Source organism: Aptenodytes patagonicus, chromosome 18 (assembly GCF_965638725.1).
Source record: "Aptenodytes patagonicus chromosome 18, bAptPat1.pri.cur, whole genome shotgun sequence".
Classification (NCBI taxonomy): Eukaryota; Metazoa; Chordata; class Aves; order Sphenisciformes; family Spheniscidae; genus Aptenodytes; species Aptenodytes patagonicus.
Window position 1 is genome coordinate 12,283,530 of NC_134966.1, and position 24,141 is coordinate 12,307,670.

At 42.6% G+C, this 24,141-nt stretch overlaps 1 protein-coding gene and 1 long non-coding RNA gene across 3 annotated transcripts in view; one reads left to right on the forward strand and one right to left on the reverse strand.

The window, feature by feature from the left end:
• NR6A1 (nuclear receptor subfamily 6 group A member 1) overlaps positions 1 to 23,712 on the reverse strand; it is a 74,991-nt gene extending 51,279 nt beyond the window's left edge. For both annotated transcript variants that reach the window (XM_076355272.1, XM_076355271.1), the window contains exon 1: positions 23,658 to 23,712. In XM_076355272.1, the coding sequence (XP_076211387.1) occupies positions 23,658 to 23,700 (43 nt within the window). In that variant the 5' untranslated portion in view covers positions 23,701 to 23,712. The remainder of the gene's footprint in view (positions 1 to 23,657) is intronic.
• LOC143168635 (uncharacterized) lies at positions 158 to 23,427 on the forward strand. Its single transcript, XR_012996755.1, has 3 exons — positions 158 to 230; positions 14,184 to 14,213; positions 23,395 to 23,427. It is a non-coding gene; the product is annotated as an uncharacterized LOC143168635 (long non-coding RNA).
• Positions 23,713 to 24,141: the final 429 nt, after the last annotated feature.

The following is a 24,141-nucleotide window of genomic DNA, read 5'->3' on the forward strand; positions in this document are numbered from 1 at the left end:
CGCCCCTGCCCGTCATCTGGGCCCTATATAGCGGGGCGGGGGGCGGCGGACGGGGCTGCGCGGCCGGCGGGGGGGAACCGGCGGGGCCCGGCGGGCAACTCCGCCGCCTCCCCGGGCCGAAGGCCGCGCCTGGAGCGGCGGGGAGGTTGCCGTCCCGCCTGCGCCGGCAGCAACTTTTTGGAGAGGGAGCCGAGCGCGGAGCCTTCCCCAGGAGCGCGCCGCCCCGCCAGGTAAGGCTTTAATTCCGATTAACCGCTGGTAAGGGCCAACGCCGCCGGAGGAGCCGCCGGGGGTGGGGGTGGGGGGGGGCGGGGGCCGCCCTGCCTCCCGACGTGCTGTCAGGGGATTTTTATTATTTTTTCCCAGTCTCATTTCTGCACGTGTTCCTTTGTTCTCCGAACAGAAGCGCTTTTTTTTTTTTTTTTTAAAAATACATACGTGTGTGTGTATATATATATACACACACATCTGCTAACGTAACACAGCTGGAGGGAGCCGCTCCCCGCGGCTGCCCGGGGGTGGTGGTGGTGGGGGGGGATGAGCAGGCGGCATCTCCCCCCCCCCCCCCCAAAACCCGCGAAGAAGAAGGAGAAACTCGAGCGATTCCCCAGCGCTGGAAGTTGCTCCCGGGTCTGGGTCGGTAACCAGACACGCGTGTCGCCCGAGGGCTGGCGGGGAGGAACTGAGCCAGACGGGGACACAAAGGAGGGGGGGAAAAGCCCCAGACGAGCCGTCCCCGCCCCGCGGCGGCAGCGCCCGGCACCGCCGAGCCCCGCGGGACGCGGGGCTCGGCGGTGCCGGGCGCTGCCGCCGCGGGGCGGGGACGTGGAGGAGGGAGATGCCCCCGGTCCCCCGCTTTTGTCTGGCTCCGCCGCCCCCGGGGTGGCTCGGTCCTCCTCCGGTGGCACCTGCGGGACGCGGGGTCGAGCGGTCAGCCGCCCGCCTGCGGACGATAATCGCGACCGGCGACCCGCTTTAGCGACAGCCGTCGCGGCTCTCGGGCGAGGCGGGAGGGGGCCGAAAGCAGCCCCGGGCTGCGGGGGTTTAGTTCTCCGGCCGTGCAGGCAGGGCTTTTGCAAAGAGGTCTCTGTCTTCCGCGAAGCTGTACATCAGCCGCCTTTTACTTCACGCTCATTACCAAAACCCTCAGCCCCCCGAAAAAAAGGCAACAGTAGAACGAACCCCGACTTGCGGTACGCCTCCAGTTCCTGCTCAAACTATCGTACCAGAAATTTTTCTTGCCATAACTTACTCTACAAGAAATTTTATGTATTTGCTCCCCAAACCATCCGCAGTTACCGACTGTGGCGCTTGCACTGGAGTCTGTGTACAATAAAAGACTCGGTCAACGTACACCTATAAATCTGGTATGTTCTAAGAAAATAATTTTCATAAACTTTTCCTATCGGTTTCCCAGGAAAAACAACTCATTTTTAAAACTGTAAGTAGAATTCCTCCACAAGTTTAGAAAGTTGAGAAGGGGCTGATTTGCCCTCCTTGTTTTGTCCAGGAATGCGAGATAGCATATTTTTAAAGTTAGTAAGTATTAAAAGCCACGAGGAGCATTAAAAGCGTATTTCAAACTCTTGTGCTTTCTGCAGCTAAGGCGCTGGGGTACAGACCCGCCAGCGAGTTAAGCATTTGCAGCCTCCACGCCGAGCAGAGGTTATTCACATGGCTGTTCGAGAAACTCCATTCATATATCTGACTACCTGGATTTGAATAGAAACCAGACAGCAATTCTTTCGTCCCAGCCACTATTCGCCCCGCTGGACAATAGAGATTTGTTAGCACACAGGCACAAGCCCTGGGACACAAAGCTGGAGGCAGCAGAGATAGGGGGCTTCAGTGCACAGGAAATTACAGCTTTTGATGCACTGTTGGCAGGTCTGCCGGTTCAGAAAAGCAACATGACTGTGCCATGTTTAAGAGCTCCTTACTGCCATTTTTAACCACCTAGAATGTCATAAAAGCTTTATTGTCACAGTACATAAAATCATGAAGTCCATATGGTTACTTTTCAGCTGTGGTCGCTGCCCCGTGTCTGGAAGGCAGAAGCATGATCTGGCTGGAGACTCTAATTCATGGGGGGGGGGGGAATGAAAAGAATTTTGAGGACAGAAAACCTCAAAGTGTTTATAAAAAAGCAGAGACTCGTTACTGAGGCAGCTGATGTCTAGTATGAGACGTGTTCCTGTTGTAATGGACTTCATTTTAAGGGTGGCTGTAAGGGGATGAGGGTGGACAGCTGATTTCATCATAAAAGGTTCAGTAAATTTACTCCCTGCATTTCCTCTATCAGTTGTGTAGGAGGACATCATTTGGTTGTGTCAACTTCGGCAAATACCAAAATAAATAAGAAAAACAAAACCAAAACATTCAGTGTCTGGTACCTCCTATTTCCTCTACTTTCCCCCCAGTCTAGAGTTAAAATGAGAACTCCTCAGAGACTGGGCTTTAATCCGCTGATTGGAGCCAATGAGCAGAAATTATCAAGATTAGAAAACCAACCAGTGGGTTTTATTAGATGAAAAGCCTGCCCCTCACTGTGCACGGCGCCTCAGCCGAGGGGTGGAATTCTGTTCAATCTTCACCCGAATGGCAGGAAGGTTTGGGTTGTTGCTCCTCATTTTCCATAAATCCTACCTACCCTACCAACTTAGCACCAGATAAAATGCCCAGTCCAACTGGATATTAAGACTCTTAAAATCTGCACAGGCATACAACATTAGAGAGCAGCCGGCAGCGTCCCTGTGCATCGCTACAAGCGCAGCAGGAATGACTTAGCTCTCTTCTTCACCCAGGAAAAACAATGAAATTGAGAGTTATAATATATTGCAGTTGTGAAATGTGTGTTTTTATTATGAACTGCGGAGATACAAAGTATCATAAAATACAGAAAACAAAGGGTGGGCTGTTTGCTGCTCTTGAGCGTATTTTATCAATACAATCCTTGTGACCTCAGAAAAAGGGGAAGAATTTTAAAGTGAGGAAAACAGGTCCGTCTTTCAAGGCACCTGGGAGATACCTGGGAAGAGTCATGCTGATGCTATTAGGCAGATGATGGACTTGCTTCCATTGCTCCTTTGAGCAACATAGGGGAAAAAAAGACTGGATGACTAAAACAACACAATTTTTGAAAAAAGTGAAATCCTCTCTAAGGTGCTACTTGTAAGATTAACAAAACATCCGTATATGTGAAGGGCCAGCTCATATAATTTTCAGCTGCTATTTCAGAACATTAGAAATACAAATGTGAATGGAAATGCTTTTCACAGGAGTCAGTTCTGTCTGAATAATTATATAATTTCCTTGAATTCTCTTCCTGATGTAGTACAATGGCTTGGGTCTATTACTTCTCACTAAAACTTAGGTGATAAGAATCAGGCTAGATTACAATCAAGCTATTTTGATTTTTAATTTTTCTCTTGCTGGTACTTAAAAACCCAGAAGGTCCTACTAAAATAAGCCTTTGAATAAAAATACTACAGATTATTTTCAATAAAGGTAAAGGATATTGATGGCTCTACCTACAAAACACTTTTTAAGAATACCATGGTATTTAATCTAAACACAGCAATCTTTTCTGTTACCTCCAGGACTGCTAATACTTGGTATTCATCTGGAAGCTGATTTTAAAACCTACCCCCTTGAAAGTGCCACCTAAAAAAAAAAAAAAAAAATGCTGGAAAGTTACATTCTGCCCTTGCAATTAGGTCTTAGAGTTTGAATACCTGTTAAGCATATCGCTTTGAATGGAAAACAGACCATTAGAGGTTGGCAAAAAGAGCTTCTGCCTAATAAAAATAGCCATAAAAGGGATGTCTGGACATAACCCGCCCCCATAAACATCTGCATACTCAGCCTGGACATGGGAATAATCCCATCATGCACATAAGAAAAGGATGCTGATGGCTGTTCTCGTGTGATTTTTTTTTTTTTTTTTAAACTGTACATAGAAATAACAGGTAATTCAAAAGTCAGCTTTCCCAACTCCAGTTATGGCTATTCCAATAGAAAGTTTGTAAAGACTCACAAAAAAGAAGAAACCTGTTAACCACTAAGAGACTTGGAAGTTGCAGCTGATGCAAAAGACCAACACGTATATAATGTGACTATACATTAATATATAGTATTGCATTACAGGGTTAGTTGCCAATAAAAATGCATCAGGTATGCTGAAATCTAGCAATGCACTTGGCAATTTAACAAAAAATGTGGAATCCTAAGAATTTAATTTTATCTCAATGATGGCCAGCAGATGCTGTAATCATTTCAAAACCACAGCATTGATTAATATCACTCAAAAGTTTCAAACATTAAGAACTCAAAAGACAACAATCGGATGTTTTTATGTTAAGGATAAAATGAAAGCATGTTGGGTTTTTTTTCATAAGAAGCAACACTGATGTACAGACTGATGACATCACCTTTTAAAATAGACTTCAGTCATTCTTACTTTCCCTGTACTGCTTGAAAATAGCGTGAACCATCAGCAGCTGTCCTGAACCGTAATGCAAAGAAATTAACACAGTCACCATGAATGACCATTGCATAAAACTGCAAATTTTGAGTGCGCTGAAGTGCTGCATCTCAATACCAAAAACCCTTCCACATTAACAATTAATTGTGCCACCTAAATACACATGCGTGTGAATGAATATTGCTGTAAGTTGAGAACAGGAATTCTGCCTGCCCAGTAGCAGGTCACTTTCCATCTTAACTGCCTTACAACTGTACACAGTTTGGTTTTGCAACACCACATTACTCAGACCTGCGGTTAACCCGTGTTTGACACAAAAAGGCCAGACTGTCTGAGATGAGATGCCAAAATGTGATTAAGGGCAGGAGAATGCTCGGGGCGGGCGTGCTGAAGTGGACAGGCACGGCGCGGCACGCGGTGCGCTAACGTGTCTCCCCACGGGACACTGCCACCAGCTTACAAGGGGCTCCTCCGCAGCACAACTCACAACTGCTTTTAATGCACCGTGGACATCATCTGTGCGTTCTGGTGGCGGCTCCAGTGCTGGGCATGGTGAACCGCGGTCATTTCTTGCCAAATACAGGCACACTGAAACAGAGCTGGTGAGGTCCAGCAAACTATAGGTTATCAATCCGAAGCATTCCTGTGGTACGTTTACTGATTCTTAATTTGGTGACCTAAATCGGTTTATAGTTCCCTTGAAAAGTATCTTGTCATATGAGCATTCAAGGCTTTACTACTTAGGTTTTTTTGGGCTTACTGGCAGGCCATGCATTTACTTCAGCACAAAACTACACATCCGTCTTTTCTCACGTGTAGAAAGTCCGTAGTGCCTTCTGTAAACAACGCTACATCTAGAGTCTGATGTCATGAACAAAAAGGATCAGTCTGGTCTATAAACGGAGGTGGTCAAGATTTAACCACACATACTGTGATTTCCAGTCTCCCATCCCATACTGACATTTACAGCTGCATGGCATGCTACAGGGCATGCCAGTGCCCTGGAGCGTCAGCAGTTCCCATTTACATAATTACAGTGCCTTCAGTCTGGGTACCACTAGGTCTTGTGCTTCGAGCTGAACCGGGTAGTCGAAGGGAAGGAGAGAGCTCTCACCTAGCCAGAGGACATGATACCTTCATGAGGAGGCCTGGGGAAGTCTGACGGGGCAGCTGCATTACAAAACACGGTTATACAAGGGACATGAAAACTCTCCTCTGGTACTGGATGTTATGAATGGCTATTCATATTCAGATTTATTTCTCTAGGTGGAGTCTCAAATTCAGATTTTTAAGATGACCAACACATTTGCAGACAAGGTTCACATGACAAATACAGATTCTAGTTATAAAACAGAATGCATTCAAGTTTGCCATATATTTTTTTTCTGCTAAAGATTTAAATATCATGTGGCTTTAGCTTTCTTTCTGTTCACTGAATATCAAGGTCAATTACGAATGATGTCTGGCTAGTACTCTCAGAGCAGATTAGACAGTTGCATCAAAAACTAGGACCATGTATAGGTCATCTGTTACTGTGACCTAGATTTCTGAGAATCTGTTCAATTTGTTTTATTGAAAATGTGGTACTGCCTCAGTTCTGTTTCTCATCGTAAACCTCTATAATAGCAGAAAATAGCTTTATTAGATACTTACAGACATTGCTTACTACTTCTACTAAGACACAAAGAAAATCAAATCCATGCAGCAGACCTGTGCCTGTCATCCATTTAATTTTAAAATAACTAAAGGTTCTGAAAGGCTTATGCCTTATAATCTAAAGCATTTGGTCCACATGCCAAATACTAAGCGATCTGAAATACATAATAGCTTAGCTTCAGCTTTGTTTGCCCTATTTAATTCTTTTTTTTTCCTTCAGTAACCAGTGGATAGATGCAATATTTCTGCAGTCTGCTTTGGAAATCAAGAACATACTGACATATTTGTGTAACGTGGCAGCTATTTTGTTTGTATCATTTGTGTGAGCTCTGTGGTGCCCTCAAAGGATAGCGGGTTTGGATTGCTCAGCCTGAGAACAGAACCAGACTTCCCCTCCTAAACCCCTGGTGTTTACTTATTGAGTATAAAGATTTTGCTATCTGAATTTTGACACTATTGCAGTGTATCCACCTGTGCTTTCTGGGTTGTCATTCTGAAACCACATAAAAGCAGATTCCCATTTGGAACATTTTATGACAAATTTCCTCTCCTCTCACCGCTCTTAATTGTTCCGGTTAGAAAGCAATTACTGAAACACAGATCATGCAAACACACCAGTTTGTTGGTGCAAGTATTTAGGAGAAGGAAGGGGAGAAGGTGTATCTTAAAATACTAGACAATGTTTTCTAAACACCAATGAGTTCAGTGTAAAAGGAAAACAAAATAACGAAGCGATTGCAGAATCCGCAATTCAAAGAACAGTATGCCAACCAAATTTTAGAATTATCATCATCAGTCTCTGTGGCTTATCATGCTGAGAGCACTGTGGTACAAAACACATCTAGAACAGTTGTGCTCTCATCACACCCCAGGAGAAAAGGTAGGTAATACCGTCAAACAGCGGTAGAAAAGGGCACACACAAAAAAAAAGGTGCCAATAAATTGAGATTCACAGATTAAAACCTCCAGTACATTACTCCCTCATAAACTGTACTTACTAAATATGTTCCAATTTTTTCAAAATTCTAAAGCCAGTTCTACCAAGTCATCTGAATTTTATACTACTTTAATATTCAAACTTTTACGTGCATCTCGCAGCACACTGGGACCAATTTATTTTACAGGCAAGATAAAAACCCAGCAATATTTGGGTGACGTTATCCAAAAATCATTCTTCTAAATGAACATAAGTACATTTTCTCTGTTTTGTTTCACATGATGGCTGCATTTAAATAGGCTAAACATATAATTCAGAAAAGAATGGCTGAGTCCTGCTCACCTGGGGGTCATATCCACATCCATCCAATATTTAAAAAGACACAAAAGCAAAGAAATTAAATATTTAAGGGGGAGGGGGGAAGTCTTTCTTACAACAGAATATTTGCCTGGTAACCAGATATGAGAGAGCGCCTTTTTCCCCCCCCAAAATCATACTTAGTTGTTCTACAAGAGTCTTTGAAGATACTTCTATTTCAAATTTTAACACCTGAGGAACAGTTACAAAGATGCCGCTGCTCCCTGGCTGAGCAGCGGCCATAAGCAGTGGAAAGAAAAGTATCATGGAAATACGGCTGAGGTTCTCTAAATTCAACGCTGTGTGTCCATGCTGTAGTTTAGATCATTTGTAAACAAGGCTAAATGAATTTGGTGTGAAAACGTGAACAAACAGCAATGAAACATAGTGGAAATTCATCCATCGTGTGGGTTAGACCATGCATAGGATGTCACGTCGTTTTTTTCCGACAGCCAGGAGCGCTATACATTGAGGCCTCGTGGTACCTGCCTTGACCAAACAGGAGTAACCAAACCCAGAAATGTGAAGCCAGCATCTTGGAAAAGTTCAGTGAGATCAGGGCACTTTTTTTGTGTGTAGCACCCATTCAGCTCATGAGGAAGACCTATTTCTCATTAAAAGAATAACGTGTTTCCAGCTAAGCCAGACATCGGCAAGCGATAAGAAATCTCACAACGGCTGGGAGGAAGAGAATGGGGAAGATGATAGGATGGATCGTCACCCGTCTTTTTTCTGCTCATTACAATGTCATTGTAACGTCATTTTCTTTGCTTCAGTTATTTACAGTTATTGGAAGTAAAATCTTTATTGTACTAAGTGTATCGTGAAATGGAGTCTTACAAAATGGCAGCATAAAATTGACCCAGAGACACCATGCTGCCGAAACTGAACCAAAAAGTGAGATTTTAGAGGTGTTTCTTTTGAGAAGAACTCCAAATCTTGAAGTCTATCAGATGAGAATTGTTGGATTATAAAGCTGAAAACCAGAAACTAATTATCTTCAAAGGGACAGTTGTCAATGAATCGGGAGGAGACATTATGATTATGAAAAGCAAATCCTTCATTTGATCCCTCTCCATCCGTACTGCTTCCCAAGCAGATAACCTAAGCTTTATCCAGCTAGAATCGCTAATATTCTAAACAGTGAGTCAAATATAAGTCCCAATTAGCATATGAAAAAAATCTATATTTTTATATTGTTACGTACGAGCAGAGTATGAACACGGGCACACTGCAGCAGTTAAATGGGGGTCGTGTCACTGGTCTGGAGTCGCAGGAAGCCACCTGTGAAATGTCCTGCTCAGGAATGGACTTTCCCTTCTATAGCAGGGATCATGTTTTAGTATAGTCTTTAAAGATCAAGCCATATAAACGAAAAAACCTCAAATGTCTCTCCTGATCACTTTGCAGGATATTTTCCCCATATTTGTCACTTGCACATGCAGGTTCTGGGCATTTCTTCAGTATTTCAAATTGAAAAACTAAAATGATTCCTTGTAAGACACACATACCAGGGCAGGCATCATATTCAGGATGAGCCCGCACAACGCAGGCTGTGCAGCACGCACTGGCTCATCAAAAACAAAGGAGACCTTAATTCCAAAAAACAGGATTCTCCAACATTATCATCTCCAGCTACATTATACATTTCAGAAACAATAACAAGGGAATCTCATTTTGACTGTTGAGACTAGTCTGAGAACAGAAGGCATTTTCTGCCCTCCCTTACCTGAAAAAGCCTGGCCAAGCCCAGCTAGTTCCAATCTCGGAGCAAAAAGGCAATTCTCTGCAACAGAAGAACTAATTTTTGCAAAGACGACTGTCATACTGATGACCGTGCCAATAATTTCTAAAATGCCATAATTTCTAAAACAATCTCAGTGACAGAATCATCTGTAGTTAGGATCATCTCTCTCCTTCCCGAAACCGAGGCACAGGAATATGCCTAAATTCACAGCTAATGGGAAATCCTTTTGATCCTCACAGAGACAGAGTTGCCAGCCAAGAAGAGCAGCCAGCATAGGAGTATCTTCTGAAGAACAACTTATCCTAAATTCACCACCATAATAAATATAAAGCGTCCTAGGTCTAGAGCATTGCAGTATTTCAGTGATGAAGAATTATTAGCATGTTTGGTATGCCAAAAGAGACAATGTTATTTATATCTACAGAAGCTGCTTACCCAGCATTAGATGTGTCAGGGCATAGCACAACTGCAGGAATTCATCAGGAGGACACCTGAGATTCCTCTCTATTAAAAATGATGACTCTAATATAGACAGTAATCTTCATAGCAACAAATGTTATCTTAAAAGACGGGGGATAAGAGTTCACAGGGAAGCTGTGCAAATTCATGGAAAGAAAAGTGCATTCATCGTTACTGAATGCACAGAAGCCTGTCTCCAGAAGTCTGTGTGTGTCTGGAAGACAGGAGATGATTAGTAGGAAATATGCAAGTTTCTCCTCCTTGTATCCTTTTGTAAACATCCATTAGCCACTGTTTTTATTTTATTTTAGAGTCAGAGCTGCTTTATTGATTGCAGCCAGCAGCTACAATTCAATAGTGGTCCCAAACATCAAGGTAGTTTTTTTTCCAACAAAGACAATTTCTGAAGTTATGTGCAATGAGATGAAGATACACTATTATTAAGACATCCTGGGATGAGGTAATTTTTGTTCCATGTATGCTGCAGGTACAAATAGCTCATAAAAGCAGCTTGCTCCAAAAACCATCCCTGCTGGGTCTACTCAGAAAAACGTCCCTTACTCCACCCTCGGGGTGCTGGAAAGCTGTTATGGTCCTGAAGAAGGCTCCTTATCTCCTCCCCAGTTTGCCTGGGTGAAACTGTACTTAGTCCTTTGGAAAATCTGGTGAAGAGGCAGGCAGGTCTTGCGACATTGTGCGTCTGATCCCTTCACCTTACACAAAAACAACTTCGGAGACAGGATAGCGAGCTGGAGTCTAATCCAGTACGATCAGTCCTGTGTAAGTAGGTCAGCAAGGAAGCTTCAGACCATGGCAATGTCTTCCAGCCCCAGCTGCCCTTCTCACTACAAGCAAATTTGATAAATACTTCCTTTAGCAGTTAACAGGAGATGGAGGGTTTGGTTCTGAGAGCTTGTGTGCTTGTTCTAGAAAGGTAAAACAAGTTTTGTTTAAAAAAATACAACTATTTCGCTATCTCAGTGGCTTGGAAAGAGTTCAGTAAAGTGCTTAAAAATTTAAAGCACATCTGATTACTCAACCTGGGATGTCAGATTGCAAGAACATCCAGACTAGCTCATTCATAAATGCCTTATTTTAAAATGCCATGTTTGGCAAAAAGAATCAAAATGAAAATAATTTTATTTTTCTGCTAAAATGACTTGCTGAGACTTAGTCCAATATTGTCCAAGAACAAGGAGTATATAAAATAATTTGTTTTTTTGCAAAATCACCTCCCTGTAGTTCAGAAAAAGCTTTCCGCTCTTCCATATGCTCTTGAAACAGAAGTTCACACATCAAGTTTCTGAAGAGCAAGTCAAACCATTTTTCCCTGCTAACACCCAACTTCAGTGTTCTGCTTCCCCCCTGCAAAACCAGACCCATTACCAAGCCCAGGGCAGTGTTGCTGTGCTCTAAGTGGCTCATTTGTGCAAGTAAAGGTATTGACAGACAGGACAAAACTCCCTAACTTTCACTGGTTCACTTCAGAGAACTTTATTTTCCTGGCGACAGCCTCTCTCGTTATTTAATTGCTCTCCACTCATCTTTTCAGAAGCCTGTTCAGCTCGGTGATCTCTTTAGGGCAGCCGGTACCAGAACTGGAGAAGGTATCATTTCAGCAGTTACAGGAGAACTAAACGCAGATGCAACAGCCTCTATTCCTATTCAGTATTTCATTGTTTGCACAGTAGTAAAAGTCAAATCGTGCACACACATGCAGTTAATTACCTACCATAGCAAGTACCGCTTCGTACAGTGGAGTCCTTTATGTTCGCACATGGTCTATATTCCTTGTTCCCAAACATGTAGCTTTGCATTTGACTATACCGAAGCATTCATTTATGCTAGATTTATCTAGAGATCCAAATTTGTGCTAAAACCCATCGTTTACTTTTCTGTCTAAAAAACCCAAAACCTGCTAACATCTGATACTAATGTTTCTCCCAGGACAGTAACAGCAATGTTTTAGGACATGGCAAACAGTCACTCTAAGACTGCACCAACTTGATCAAGTTCCCACTCAGAATTGCATTGAGACCTACCTGTTTGTCATTTTTTAATCCTTTTAACATTTGCCACAGCAAATTTGTATCATACCAGTTTAAGTTGTCATATGGTATTAAGTCAAACACCTTACAAAAGTCTAGGGATGTTGCATCCACAAGCAAGCTTGTCCAACTCAAAATGAGATCAAAATAACTTGATAAGTCCTCCATAAATCGCTGAAAAATGGTATTAACTGCACTCCTCTCAGGTCCCAGAAGAGCTCTGCATTTATTTTCTCTGGGATCACCGTCACAGCACTACGTTCTAAAAGGGCAAATGGAACAGGCTGGTAACTTTGACCCCTGATTTCACATAGTCCCAAGACTCGTCAAGTAGTAGTCCAAGGAGTTTTTGGACAGTTAAAAAAAATCTCCAGTGCTAATTGTAGAAGACTACTGAATCTGAAGTGTTTGGCCATGGCATTGCTATTTAAACGCTCACCCAAATTTCAATGAAACAACAGCCATAACTAAAAATACTGCCAGTGATTACATCCTCTTGTCTCATCAAGGTATATTTGCATGCTTACACTGCTGAAGTCATTTACATCTACAAAGGAAACACATTTTTATAGTACAATTAAAGCCTGTTACAGGACAAAGTAAACATGCTTGCACATGGCATTTCCATGGATGCTTCAAGGCGGGCACTAACAGAGTGTCGTGTGCTGAGCACAGTCTCAGCCCTGATTTCCACACACTGAGGTTGCACACCTCCCTCCTAAGAGTCACAGCTGTAGCACGGGGGGGTGGAAGGGAAAGCATAGCTGTTTTACTACCAGATGCATATGTTAAATTTATTTAGTGACACTTTAGGGCAGTGCTATTAGGATTCCTGCCCTGCTATAAATAAAAGCCTTATTGTGAGGAACTAATAGAATGATTGAATTAGGGTGTAAGAATTGTTCAGGCACCATAAATACACAGAGTACCAGAAACATCCACAAAATTAACTAAATCCTGTCCCCATACTTCAGACAGTTAACAGGTTAACCTCTCTATTTCAGGGTTTGTATGCGTATTTTGAGGAAACCATTTTCTTCATACAGAAACCCATTCTCTCCACTGTAAGTTGAAAGAAAACCCCGTGAGCTCTGCATCTACAGTATTTTCATTCTAAAGTTCTACTTCAGCAATCCACTACCTCCTTGATTCACGTCATTACGCTGATGAACCTCACAGGGATTCCCATTTGTAAGGCGTACCATGTACAGAGCTAACAGAGTCGGGCTTTCAGAGATCCATGTCCCATGGCTGACTGCCTTGAGCATTTAGGGAAGGTGTCGGGTCCGCTTAATGCTTTTTCCACAAAAGAAAATAATAATTAAGCAGTAACAACAGAGGTGGCAACTGTCAACTACGGGCTGGTTTCAGTGCTTACTAAGCAAAAGAAGTCTTGAGAGGAAGGTATGTTGAAGATTCAGCGCAGATAACTTCTGGGGTGCGTCAGACCAAATTAAGCAGGCCACAAAATACAACCTTAACAGCATCTTACCAGTTCCGCCACGCTAATGCAAAAAAATGAACAAAAGCTCCTGTACAGCAGGCTTAGGCAGCGGTCATTGAGTACAGGCTTTTCTAACTGCCCTCTGCTCACCCAGCTCAAAGCTGTCGTAGGTGCTTTGCTCCCCACTGTCGAGGCTTCCATTAAGCATAAAGACACTTCAATAGGGAAGCAAAACAGGGAAGAAAATAGATGGAAAATGACATGACCTGTTTTGTGGTAAGACACAGGCAATCACTTATGCGACAGTAAGAAGAGAAAGTGCTAGGTCTATGTGGAAGAGAAATCCTCTCTCTGTGCTGGTAGCTCTCACTACTATAGTTTTCAGATGGCTCTTGCTGTAACAGGGTAATCCTCTCTAAGTTTCCTTACACTATATAGATATATACGTATGTATGTATGTATATATATACACACACCCCCTCAACAGAGAGAAAGGACTTGGAAAGTGAAAAGAGAACATAGATTTTGTACACAGTTCTGGAGGTAAAACTTCCAACAACAGAACAGTTGTAAAGATTTCATCTTTGTCTGTCCCGAGCCTTGCACATACTGCACAGTTACAGTTTCCAGAGAATTATTTTATCATCTCGGAATCTGTCAAAAAAATTTAGCTGATGGAGAGCTTTGAACTTTGCAAGAGGGAAGGAGTGTGCAGCCAGGATATAGAATTAACGTGCAGTTTGTTTTTAACATTCAGAAGAAATTCAAGCTCTCAAATCATGAAATGAGAAGATGAAAGTTACCAAGTCAAAGGTCAGCAGAGGTACAAAAGGAGGAAGAAGTAGTGAACTGGGGAAAAAGCCTCTCTCACAATGTAGTTTAAATATAAACACACTGTTTTGGTTTGTTAAAACCAAAATTTCATGCTTGACTTGAACTTAGTTTCCTTGATTTATGTTATACCTACCACATGTAGTCACCCTTCACACTGGGACACTCAAGGCTAAGCATTGCTTGTTATTAATTCAAATTTTCTTTGTTCTTTCCACCAGCTCCTACTCCAAAAAGATGGCAAGAAAAAGGTGAGACTAATTTTCAGAGAATTCTTTTGATTTTCAGTATCAGTTAATGTTTAACGATGCCATTAAAATTAGTCCATTTAAGTACAGGCTACAAACTGTATTCTGGGAGCAAGCTCATCTTTCAAACAGCTTACTCAATATAATAGGTTGTTTCAAGTACTTTGTTAGACAATACACTTATTGTTAAGTTACATGTATTGGCTCAGGATATTCAAAGAGACACTCAACAGTCCCTATGACAAGAGAAAATACTCTGAATTAAAAGCAAGTCTCCAGAATTTTAAAGTGATAGATTATTCCCACTAACTCTGTAGGCTCCACTTCACTTGCAAAGTTATTTCAGATATAGCAGCAGATTTCATTTTTAACAAACAAGCTGCAAATAATTCCTCTCTCTCAAACCATGCAAACAAGGTGGAAAAAGCGAAGATAATTAGATTTAAAGAGAATAAATCCCTTTTTCCACTTTTCAGGGGAAAGATAATGCAATTCATTTATTCTAACCAGTACATTCTTAGGCAGACATTTACATATTAGGTTTAAAACTTGCAGTTAAACTGCTCCAATAACATTCTACATCATAGTAAAAGTGATCTGAGGATCAGAAGGACTTCTCATGCAGTGGTTCACTTTGGGCAGGATTTCCCACACCCCTGGATGCCAGGCTGCTCAATCTCCACTGCAGGGAACGGAGGAATCTGACTCCGAACAGAAGTCCAGCATTAAATGCCTCTGTAAACTTGCCCACGGCGTACAAACTCACTGGTGGTTTAGTGATGCCCTCTCATGCTTTCAGCTGCCACAGACAACTCGGGAAGGTTTACCTGCAAGTTTCTTGCAGCATGTAGGGACACAACATCTCAGTAGCTCAGAGTATCAGACAAGTAAGGGAGCAGGGGCAGCAGAGGGAAGAAACAATTGGGTGAAGCATATTTTGTGCTGCCTGCCTGCCCAACAGGCAGGTTGGGAGCATCATCCCAGCTACAGCCAATACAAAAGACATTCTAGGGTCAGGTTAATCCAGTTGGAATAGAGCGACTGAAGAAGCACCGTGACCAGTCCCCATCCCACTCCCCAGCAGCTCTGCCCAGTAAGGTGTTCCTGCCATTGAAGGGCCACCTTAGTTCACCCAAGCAGTTGCTGAGAATCTGCATGCCTTAAAGTAGTGGCACAGATAAAGCCTTTAAAAACCCACGGTCAAGAAGAGAAGGGATAGGAGCTGTAGAAACATGAACAGACATTATGTACTCCAGTAAGAAATAGATTCTCCCCTGCTCTCACTTCTGTTGGTTTAGTTACGGGTGTCCTCCCGCTTTTTTATTTTTTTGAAGTGGACTTCATAAAGAAATCTGAAACATTATAAACACCCTTAGCATAGCTATTTAGAATATCCATATCCACAGGAGGAAAGGCGCTTTCACAACTGCAATTCAGATATATTCAAAGCTGTCTCAAGAAACACTAAGCCAACTTAGCATCCATAACTGTAGTGTTACACTTCTGCAATTCATTAGTCCTCATGGTTCCATTTTGTAATTAAAATACTTGCAGTTTAAGACTTTACAATAAAGAATGTGCAGTCCTCAGCAGTGTTTCCACTGCTAGTCTATGGAAAACATATGCATGGAAAATATGTACAGTGCATGTATACAGCCATCTTTGGATAGCTTCAGTGAACATTCAACGCTGTCGGTGAGTTTGAGAACTAGAAAAAACCATCGACCGTTGACTGTACCTTGAGGTTTATCACAAACCCTCTGTTAAATGGAAAGCTTGAACCTTCATAGTTTTTCACATATGGTTGCCATTAACAGGTCATGATTTACAGATTATATTAAGAGCTACAGAGGTTGAGTTTTTCCAGTTCTTCTACTTTCTCCAAAAATGAATTGCTATATAAGAAATGTTTGTTTTCTCTTTTAAAAAAAAAATGAAAACTTTGTAATAGAGCAGAATTTCTGCAAAACAAAAGTATCTGAGAGTAATGGAAGGTTTCACATGGGCAGCACAAAAGCAGTAACGTATCCACACCATATGGTATACTTGGAAACAAATCTGAGCATGGTATATGTTCAAAATAGCAGAATACAGGCCAGATCAGGAGGGAAACCTCCTTTCCATTTGGGCTGGCAACTTGAGCTTCACTGGAAAAAGCTTTGGAATGTCAATTCATTTGCTCACAGGAACCTGTGCTCGATTTCAGCAGCTGCTCACTGGGAACGCTGGCCGAGGACCGGATCCCTCCCAGCAAGGTCCAGCTGCTCCTGCGACTCACACTGTCGCTTTACAACTAGGCAAGCAAGAAAATGTCCTTCCTTTCAAAGGAACAGCCACCTCAGCACTGTCTACATGGTACCCTTTCTATCCCGTCTGGGTGATTAGATGTAGGACTGCACACAGCAGGCTTTAATAGCACATGCCTTCACAAGGGTGCAGGCAGTTGTTTTTCCCCCCACAGGGACTGCAGAACCCATAAAAGAAGAAAAGACTCAAAGCACGTGCCATGGAATGTTATCTTGGGCTGCTCTAGAAGAAGAGATCTTGTAACATGTATAATTTTACTTCTGTGTACGGTCACAGATGGGCAGCACTTAACAAAATAGATACCTGTCTCAGGACCAAGAGAAAGCACAGGCTCTTGAAAGTTAAGGCTGTTCCCTTCAAGCGCACTTCGCATCTTTATACGCTTGTATCGTATGACCTAGTGGAATTAAAATATCAAAACAGGCCTTTGTCAAAACACATGCCAATAGAAGGTGATTCAGCTGATAGTTACATACACCATCAGCTTTCCGACCATAAAGAAGGTCTAAAAATCTTGAACTACGCAGAACTTCACCATCTGAAATGGTTGCTTGAAGCGATAAACCACTTGTCAACAGCAGTGGATACCTCAGTAAAGATGATGGCGCTGCAGAAGTTCTTTTGACAGCCAAGAAGTAGACTTGGTGAGGACATGATAAACACTTTTAAGCAGGATGTCTCTCATACTGGTGTAATGTGAATACTTCTGGGATGAGCCCCAGCCCTCACTGAGTTAGAAGACGATGTGCTTCGTGAGAATTTCTGGAGAATAACTTAAATGCAAGAACAGGGAAGATTCAGTGAATGTGCAGTTTTCAAGCCTTTGGGGTACACAGTCAAGAACTATATAACCCATGAAACAGATATTCCTGACAGCAAGAATCTGTAGTGTAAGTGGAGTAACCAAGCAAAACAAATCACCTTTACCAAAAAAAGGCAATTTATATCATATTTTTAATGTAGTTTCTAAATTGAAGAATGTTTTTCTACTATCTCCCTGTGCAAGTGTACTTTCCAGAAGACACCAAGATGTTAAGAAGCCCTGAAATAGTTGTATGTCCTGAGGTCAAGACGACTGCAATACTGACTATTCCATGTGAAAACACAGTAACAGCGGAGCAGTCTGAAGGAACAGCGCTGCACATCTTTAGCATCTAATGGCTGCAATCAACATTCATTGCTGTCGGTGGGTTTTCATTTCTATCAACTCACTGATCAATGAATGCAAACTGCGGACCAGCTAGCTAAGAGGCTGCGCAGTCATACAGCTCGGGGCATCTTTCTGGCAGGAAAAGCGACTTAGGATTTTTGCTGAAGCAGCATTGTATTCAAGTTCTGTCTACCAATAACTGCATAGGACAGGTCCCATGGCTCTGCCATTATCTCACCGGGGAAGTTCAGGACACATCATCCAGCTTCTTCATGAGCACGGGTGCTCTTTGCCACCTGACAGCCGCTGTGAAGATCTCACAGAGCAGTAAATTCTGAATAAAATAAGTAGTCCTTGCAGAAAAGCAGACATTATAACAGGGCACAAACACAGCTTTTTTTGAGGCATACTTAACTGTACGAAGCGTTCCAGGCACCTTGTTTTGTGAGAACAGGCTCCGCTTCAATTCGATATTCTAAGAGCTTCTGCAGCAGTGCAAGAAAGATCCTGCCTCCTCGCCCCCCCAGAGACTTGTGCAGTGCGTTGGACCCTCACGAGCCTACGAAATCTATTTGTCTGCTGAGGTGGTGTTCTGAATACAGGAAAACATCATCACGATCCATCCCTAGCACAGACTGAGTGAGTACTCCCTGTCATTTATCAGCTTCAAGAGAAGGTGCTTGCATGCTGAATACTTTATAAAGAATACAAAAAACTTTCTTTTTAAATATAGAAACCTGATCAACAGCTGTCAGGTGCATTTCTGTACAAGTCTGTACTGCTTACTAAAGCACATTAAAATAGTACCTTGTACTAGGTATATTTTTGCTGTGAAGTGGTTTTTTTAAAGAAAATTTTGCTTGTGCAAAGCAAATTTATGGAAGAATATGAATAGTTTATTGGCTTTTATCAGTAACTTCAAATATTTTTTCACATATACTACAAATTTGAACATTACATGTAACTTCAGATGTAAAAAAATAATTTTCTCTAAAAAAGACCCAAATGCACACAAGACAGCTAGCAGACTACAAGTGAGGAATGATTTAATGATCATTAAGTAGGTTTTCCAGGAGATTCATTTATATCAATGCTCTAACTAAAATTCAAGTTAAACCTTCATTTGTGCTGTAAAGCTGTGGTGTTGGCTCTCAGTAACTTTTGACACCTTTCTTCTTCCTAACCCTGAAGACCAGCCTCTAGCCACACAGCAAAAGGGATCTGCAGAGGTAACACACCAGAACAGTTCCTCCATGCCTACAAACCAAACTCCTGTCAGAGGTTATATTCTACCAGCACCTCCAGCAAGGTGATCTCCATCCCAGTATTTTCAACCTTCACCTTTAGAAGCTGAAAGATGACAGTGAGCTGCTACTATAGCAGCTCTTGTTCCTGAAATTAAAGCCAAGACAGGCCCATCTGTATCGGAAAAATACCAGAAGAAATGCAAGGAGAGAATGCACTTCTGTATTGACAGATGTTCATCAGGCGTTAGCCCTAGCCACATTTCACCATTCACGTTTCAGCCACCCACCAAGTTCATTCTTTGTTTTACAGCATGTAAGCGATAGCAATAGAGCCACCTCCATGGACAGCATCTTTATAATCCTTCACAGCACTCTCCCCATAATGCAGCAAAGCCATCCCATTACTACTGAACAACAACCTTCCCGGCATGGGAAGGGGTCGCATTTCAGAGGACGGTGGGTGAAAACAATAGCCTCTTTCTTCTGTCCCTCTCCCCCCAGATGCCCAAAGTCTCTGTTCCCAAGCCACCTTGTTATCATCGCAGATACTCCTAAGGACTTTACACCACGCTGGACTCTGCAGCGTGATGTGGTCCTTGGTCCCTCCTCTGCTGTTGGGTCCTTCTCCCTAGAAACCCTTCCCTGCCCCACCCTGCTTTCCTCCTCTCCTTCAGGGCTCGGGATCTCCCTGTGCTCTGGGCAATGGGCAGGTGCCAGAGCTGCTCCATCGGCTAAAGAGGAGTTGCAGGGCAGGGCAGACCCAGGGTCGTCACTCAACAGAAGCAGGAAGCTTCGCAGCGGAGTCAAGTCCAGGGAAGCCCGAGTTAGTTCTGGCCAGGTGCACACACTGGAAGGCACTGAGCCCTACCATGCTACTGCTATTTTAAATATTGATTAAAAGAGACTTCAAAAATTTTTCCTAGACGCTTTAGAAGTTATTTGGATAACTTGCGGTGATCTTATTTAGCCCAGGTTAAGTAAGAGTTACATTGTGCTTTTAGCGCTTATAAGAACTGCACAGGGATTTTTAGAGGGGCGGGGGAGGGGGGGGTGCAGAACAGTTGATCAACTAACTCAATTTTAATGAAAGTGACACCTTACTCTCTCTGGTCCTTGGGTAAGTCTCTACTTTCATTGTCAGTAAAGCATAAACCTACATGAGCTTCACCTGTTGACAGGAAGGGAAGCTTCCTCCTGCACGAGGCAAGCTGTGGAACAAGGCTGGATCCTGTGAAGCGATCAGCGAGATGTGACAAAGGGCTGAAGTCACACAGCCTCAGATGGACAGGGATAGGAACGGGAGGGGGCAAAGCAGAAAGCCTCCAACGATTTAAGATGCTGCTGCAGAGAGCACTCTTTATTGCTGTGGTGGGCAGGGCAAGCTTCAATTACAGTGGAAAGGATTCCGGTCAGAAAAGCTCGTGCAGGAGAAGTGTAGCGACAGGGCTGGAGCTGACTGCCTAGGGCAGGTAGGGACCCTCCTGCTCTGTGGATCAGACATCTGTAACCAATACTGCCTTGAGGCAGAAAAGAACGACTTCTTGAGCTGTCCTCCAAATATGTTTTTAATGATTTACATGACACGTACCTGTGCCCAGGAATGCCACTGTCTCTGGACAGCATGATGCAGAGACCACCATGCAGTAAAGGCAAGAGGTCCCTGCAATGCACCCCACCGCTCTCCAAAACACCGTGCTTGGTGAGGGGAGGGCAGGGCATGAGCGAACAGGGAAAGTGGATGCTGTTTTGCTCAGAGGTATCACAGTCAATCCACTGTGCAGCGAAGGGTCCGAGCACTTTTCTTATGCCTCGTTTCCTCCTCCAGTTGCTTATGGGATTACGTTAAAGCAGCCTGTTCAGACATGCTGTGCTGATACCACACAATAACTGTCTCCCTAAGCTTGCTGTATAGTTCAAGTCAGAACAACTTACTAATGACTTTTAAACTCCAATTAAGTGAATACTCAAAATAAAACCCTGTTTGCTTGTTCTGCTAAAAGACGTAAGCTGTTCCTGTGTAAAACTGAACAAGTTCCACTGAGTTCAACAGAGCTACAAACTAAACAGACTGAACTCTTTGCAAAACTGGGGCTTTAGAAAAAATCTCCCCTCTCCCCTAGTCTGACAGAGAAGGGCTCTGTTCAGTCACCCATAGCGAGCATTTCCACCAAAACCCTTGGTAAGCATGGTAGTTTGATACGGAAAATTTACTACAGTAATTAAAAAAGTGAACAGCCTGAAAGCATGCCTGCCAAATTGTTTAAACATCATGAAAACTAGACAAATGATTCATTTTTGATGCAGTTTGACATTTTGCCTTTGAAATTTCAAATTTGTCAGCATGTTTGGAAGACTCATTCAAAAGTGAGAGTGCACAATTTGGATTTTTTCCAGTGGCAATATTACACGATGTACAAGAAAGCACATGTGTTGTTTTAAACAGACATTTCAGCCTACTGGTTTTCCCCACATACACCTGTATGAAAATACAAAAGAAAATACAGAAGTCCTGACAGAGGTGTTCATCTTTACTGCAAGAAAATGTGAAAACAATTCACTGCAATTACTCCGACTAAGACATTTCAGACAAACAGGAAAAAGTACAGCAAAGGGGCCATCCCCCTGTTTGCAAAGGCATGACAAGCAAAAGGCTTAAGCAGACGCTCCACAGATCTCAAATGCTCTGGATGCACAAATAAGCCTAAGAATTCAGTTTTCTACTCTGTTGTGAAAATCCTCAAGTTTTTTTTGCTTTAATCATGTTTGGTAATGAGACAGCAAGGGAAAAAACTTACTAGGGGAAGACAGGTTAGCAGACATGTTCAGAATTTTTCAAAATCCATGCTTGGGAAGTTTCAGATGTTTCTGGCACCAACTGTTCGCTCCCTACCAGAGATTACCATCCCACAGAACCGCCTGCCCCGGACGTTAGCCAAACCAAACACATCAGGATGACACTGAGCACCGGCACATTCAGTGCTGCCACTGCTACAGAAGTTGGACCTCTCCAGCCCCAGCTGTCCGAGAACTGCCCCAGCAGGAATTGCCAGGGCTCATCTATCAACACCCGGAGGCTCTGGCAGGCCAGCGATGGCTAAGCTTGCTGCAGCACTTTAAGGACATTGCTGCCCAGCTGTCCACCCGGCCCTTCGACCAGCTGGCAGGAGCCCGGCAGCCCACCAGTGTGCCCACGCCCCGGCTGCTGCAGCTCAGCCTGCCCACCAGCACTGAAGGGTTGATCAAAAGACAGGAAGACATCAAAAGAACTCAAGGAGCTCAGTTTATTTAGTTTATCAAAAGTTTATATAAATACCTTCATAGGGAACAGAAGTTTGACAAGCATTTTTCAGTTTAGCAAAAGATAACAGACATGAAAGCTGTAGCTAGACAAATTCAGACTAGCAATAATACACAATTATTTGAGGGGAAAAAGAGAGGGTCATTCAGTTCATGTAAGACAGCCTTGCTTTTGGTGTTTGGCAGATACATTATGATGCGAGAATACTGTGGAAAATTTAGTTTTGTTTTAGTACCTTTTAATGCCTGAGAGGCCTGAATGCAGTAAATCTGAGCTATGTCAGGCTACGAAGGTTCAACAGAATATTGGCCAATGTATCTTCATAAACTACACGTGTCCAAATGGCAACTTAATTATTCTACATACGCATGTGAAATTATCTGTTTCCATATAAAAGTGATCAACTACATGAAAACCCAGCTAGATGCCTACAAAAGTGTGCTTTATTAATCAACACAGCTACACACATTTGCAACTCTGAGCCTATTATACATTCATTCCACACGACTGTTCTCATTATAAAGAGGAACCATATATTCCCATTGTAGAGGAACCACAGTTCTGCAAAGCTTCGAAGTTCTCCAGTAAAAGTAAGTGCAAGTCCATCAGCACGATGACATATGTGGAAAGGACAGTGTCCTGACTCTGGAAGTCTTTTAGCAGTTCTGAACATCTGAGCATTATTTTTAAAATGAACTGTCGGTTAATAGTCTGCCACATTTGAGAAATCCAGACAGTTTCCAAAAAATGACATGGAAAGTTGCTTTAAATGAGAAATTTGCACAGAGCTCCTCCCTCTTATGAGCGCAATTGTTTTGAATTTATGCCTGTAACTTCCACAAGTCTGACAAGGACTTGTTGCCATCTAGTGGATTATAATCAACAAAATGCATTTGGTCTTTGGACACAGCAAATACCACTAGATGGAGTATGAATTCAGAATTCTTTCTTAATATTATTTTAGGTGTCCAGCAGCTCAGATTTTCAGTCTCAAAAAGTTACAGGCCCAGAATTACAGTGAAATTGGAAGAGGATTTCACCAACTGCTTTCAGTTTCATGAGAAATTCCAGGCTATAGATTTCCAAGTATAATACTGAAACACTTAAGATACTTATATGTCAACGTAATTTACCAGCACCTGAGGTGTTTATATCACTAACATACAGGCATCTACTTTACAGCTTTCACTGATACATCTCTGGTGGCAAAAGATCTTATGCGACCTACATTCTGCTGGTGTAAATCGTGATGTACAGAGCTGGTCTATGCTACTTTCGAGAAAGATCTATCAACTATCAGGTACAGGAATCCCCACCTCCATGAGTAAGCATTAGCTCTTAAAAATTCTCAAAGTCTCTACCATGAAGTATGAATTCATATCTTTAGATTACCTCAGAATGAGAAATTCCACCTCATCACATGTGACAAGAAAAGGAGTACTTACTGCCCATGGAGTTCATAGGAAGGACAGGAGAGGAGGAACTCATCTGCTCCACATCTGTAGCTAATGAGAAAGTGAAAATGAGAAAGTTGTGATGTACATGTTACCAAGAAGTCTTTAATTTTGAAAACTTTCATTTACATTTAAATTGAATATGCACATCTGATCACCTGAGGAAGCTGCCTGGAGCAGCAGTTAATTTTTAAGTGTCGTCCTTCCCTCTTTTAAGCTATTTCTATCTCGTACCCGTTATCTGCAGATCTACTTTTCCGAGCAGTCATATTGGCAATATGTAACTTGTGATGGTTTGAGAATATCAATTCAGAACAAAGTTCCAGCACAAAGAAATTTGAATTATATCAGCTTTAAACTGTATACAGTATCAACCTGTAAGCAGAGCGTTACTGTGGAATGAAAGGACATGATGATCTCCCATCTGTCCCCAGTGCACCTTCAAAAGATTCCTGATAGGAAGAGAGATCCCCTT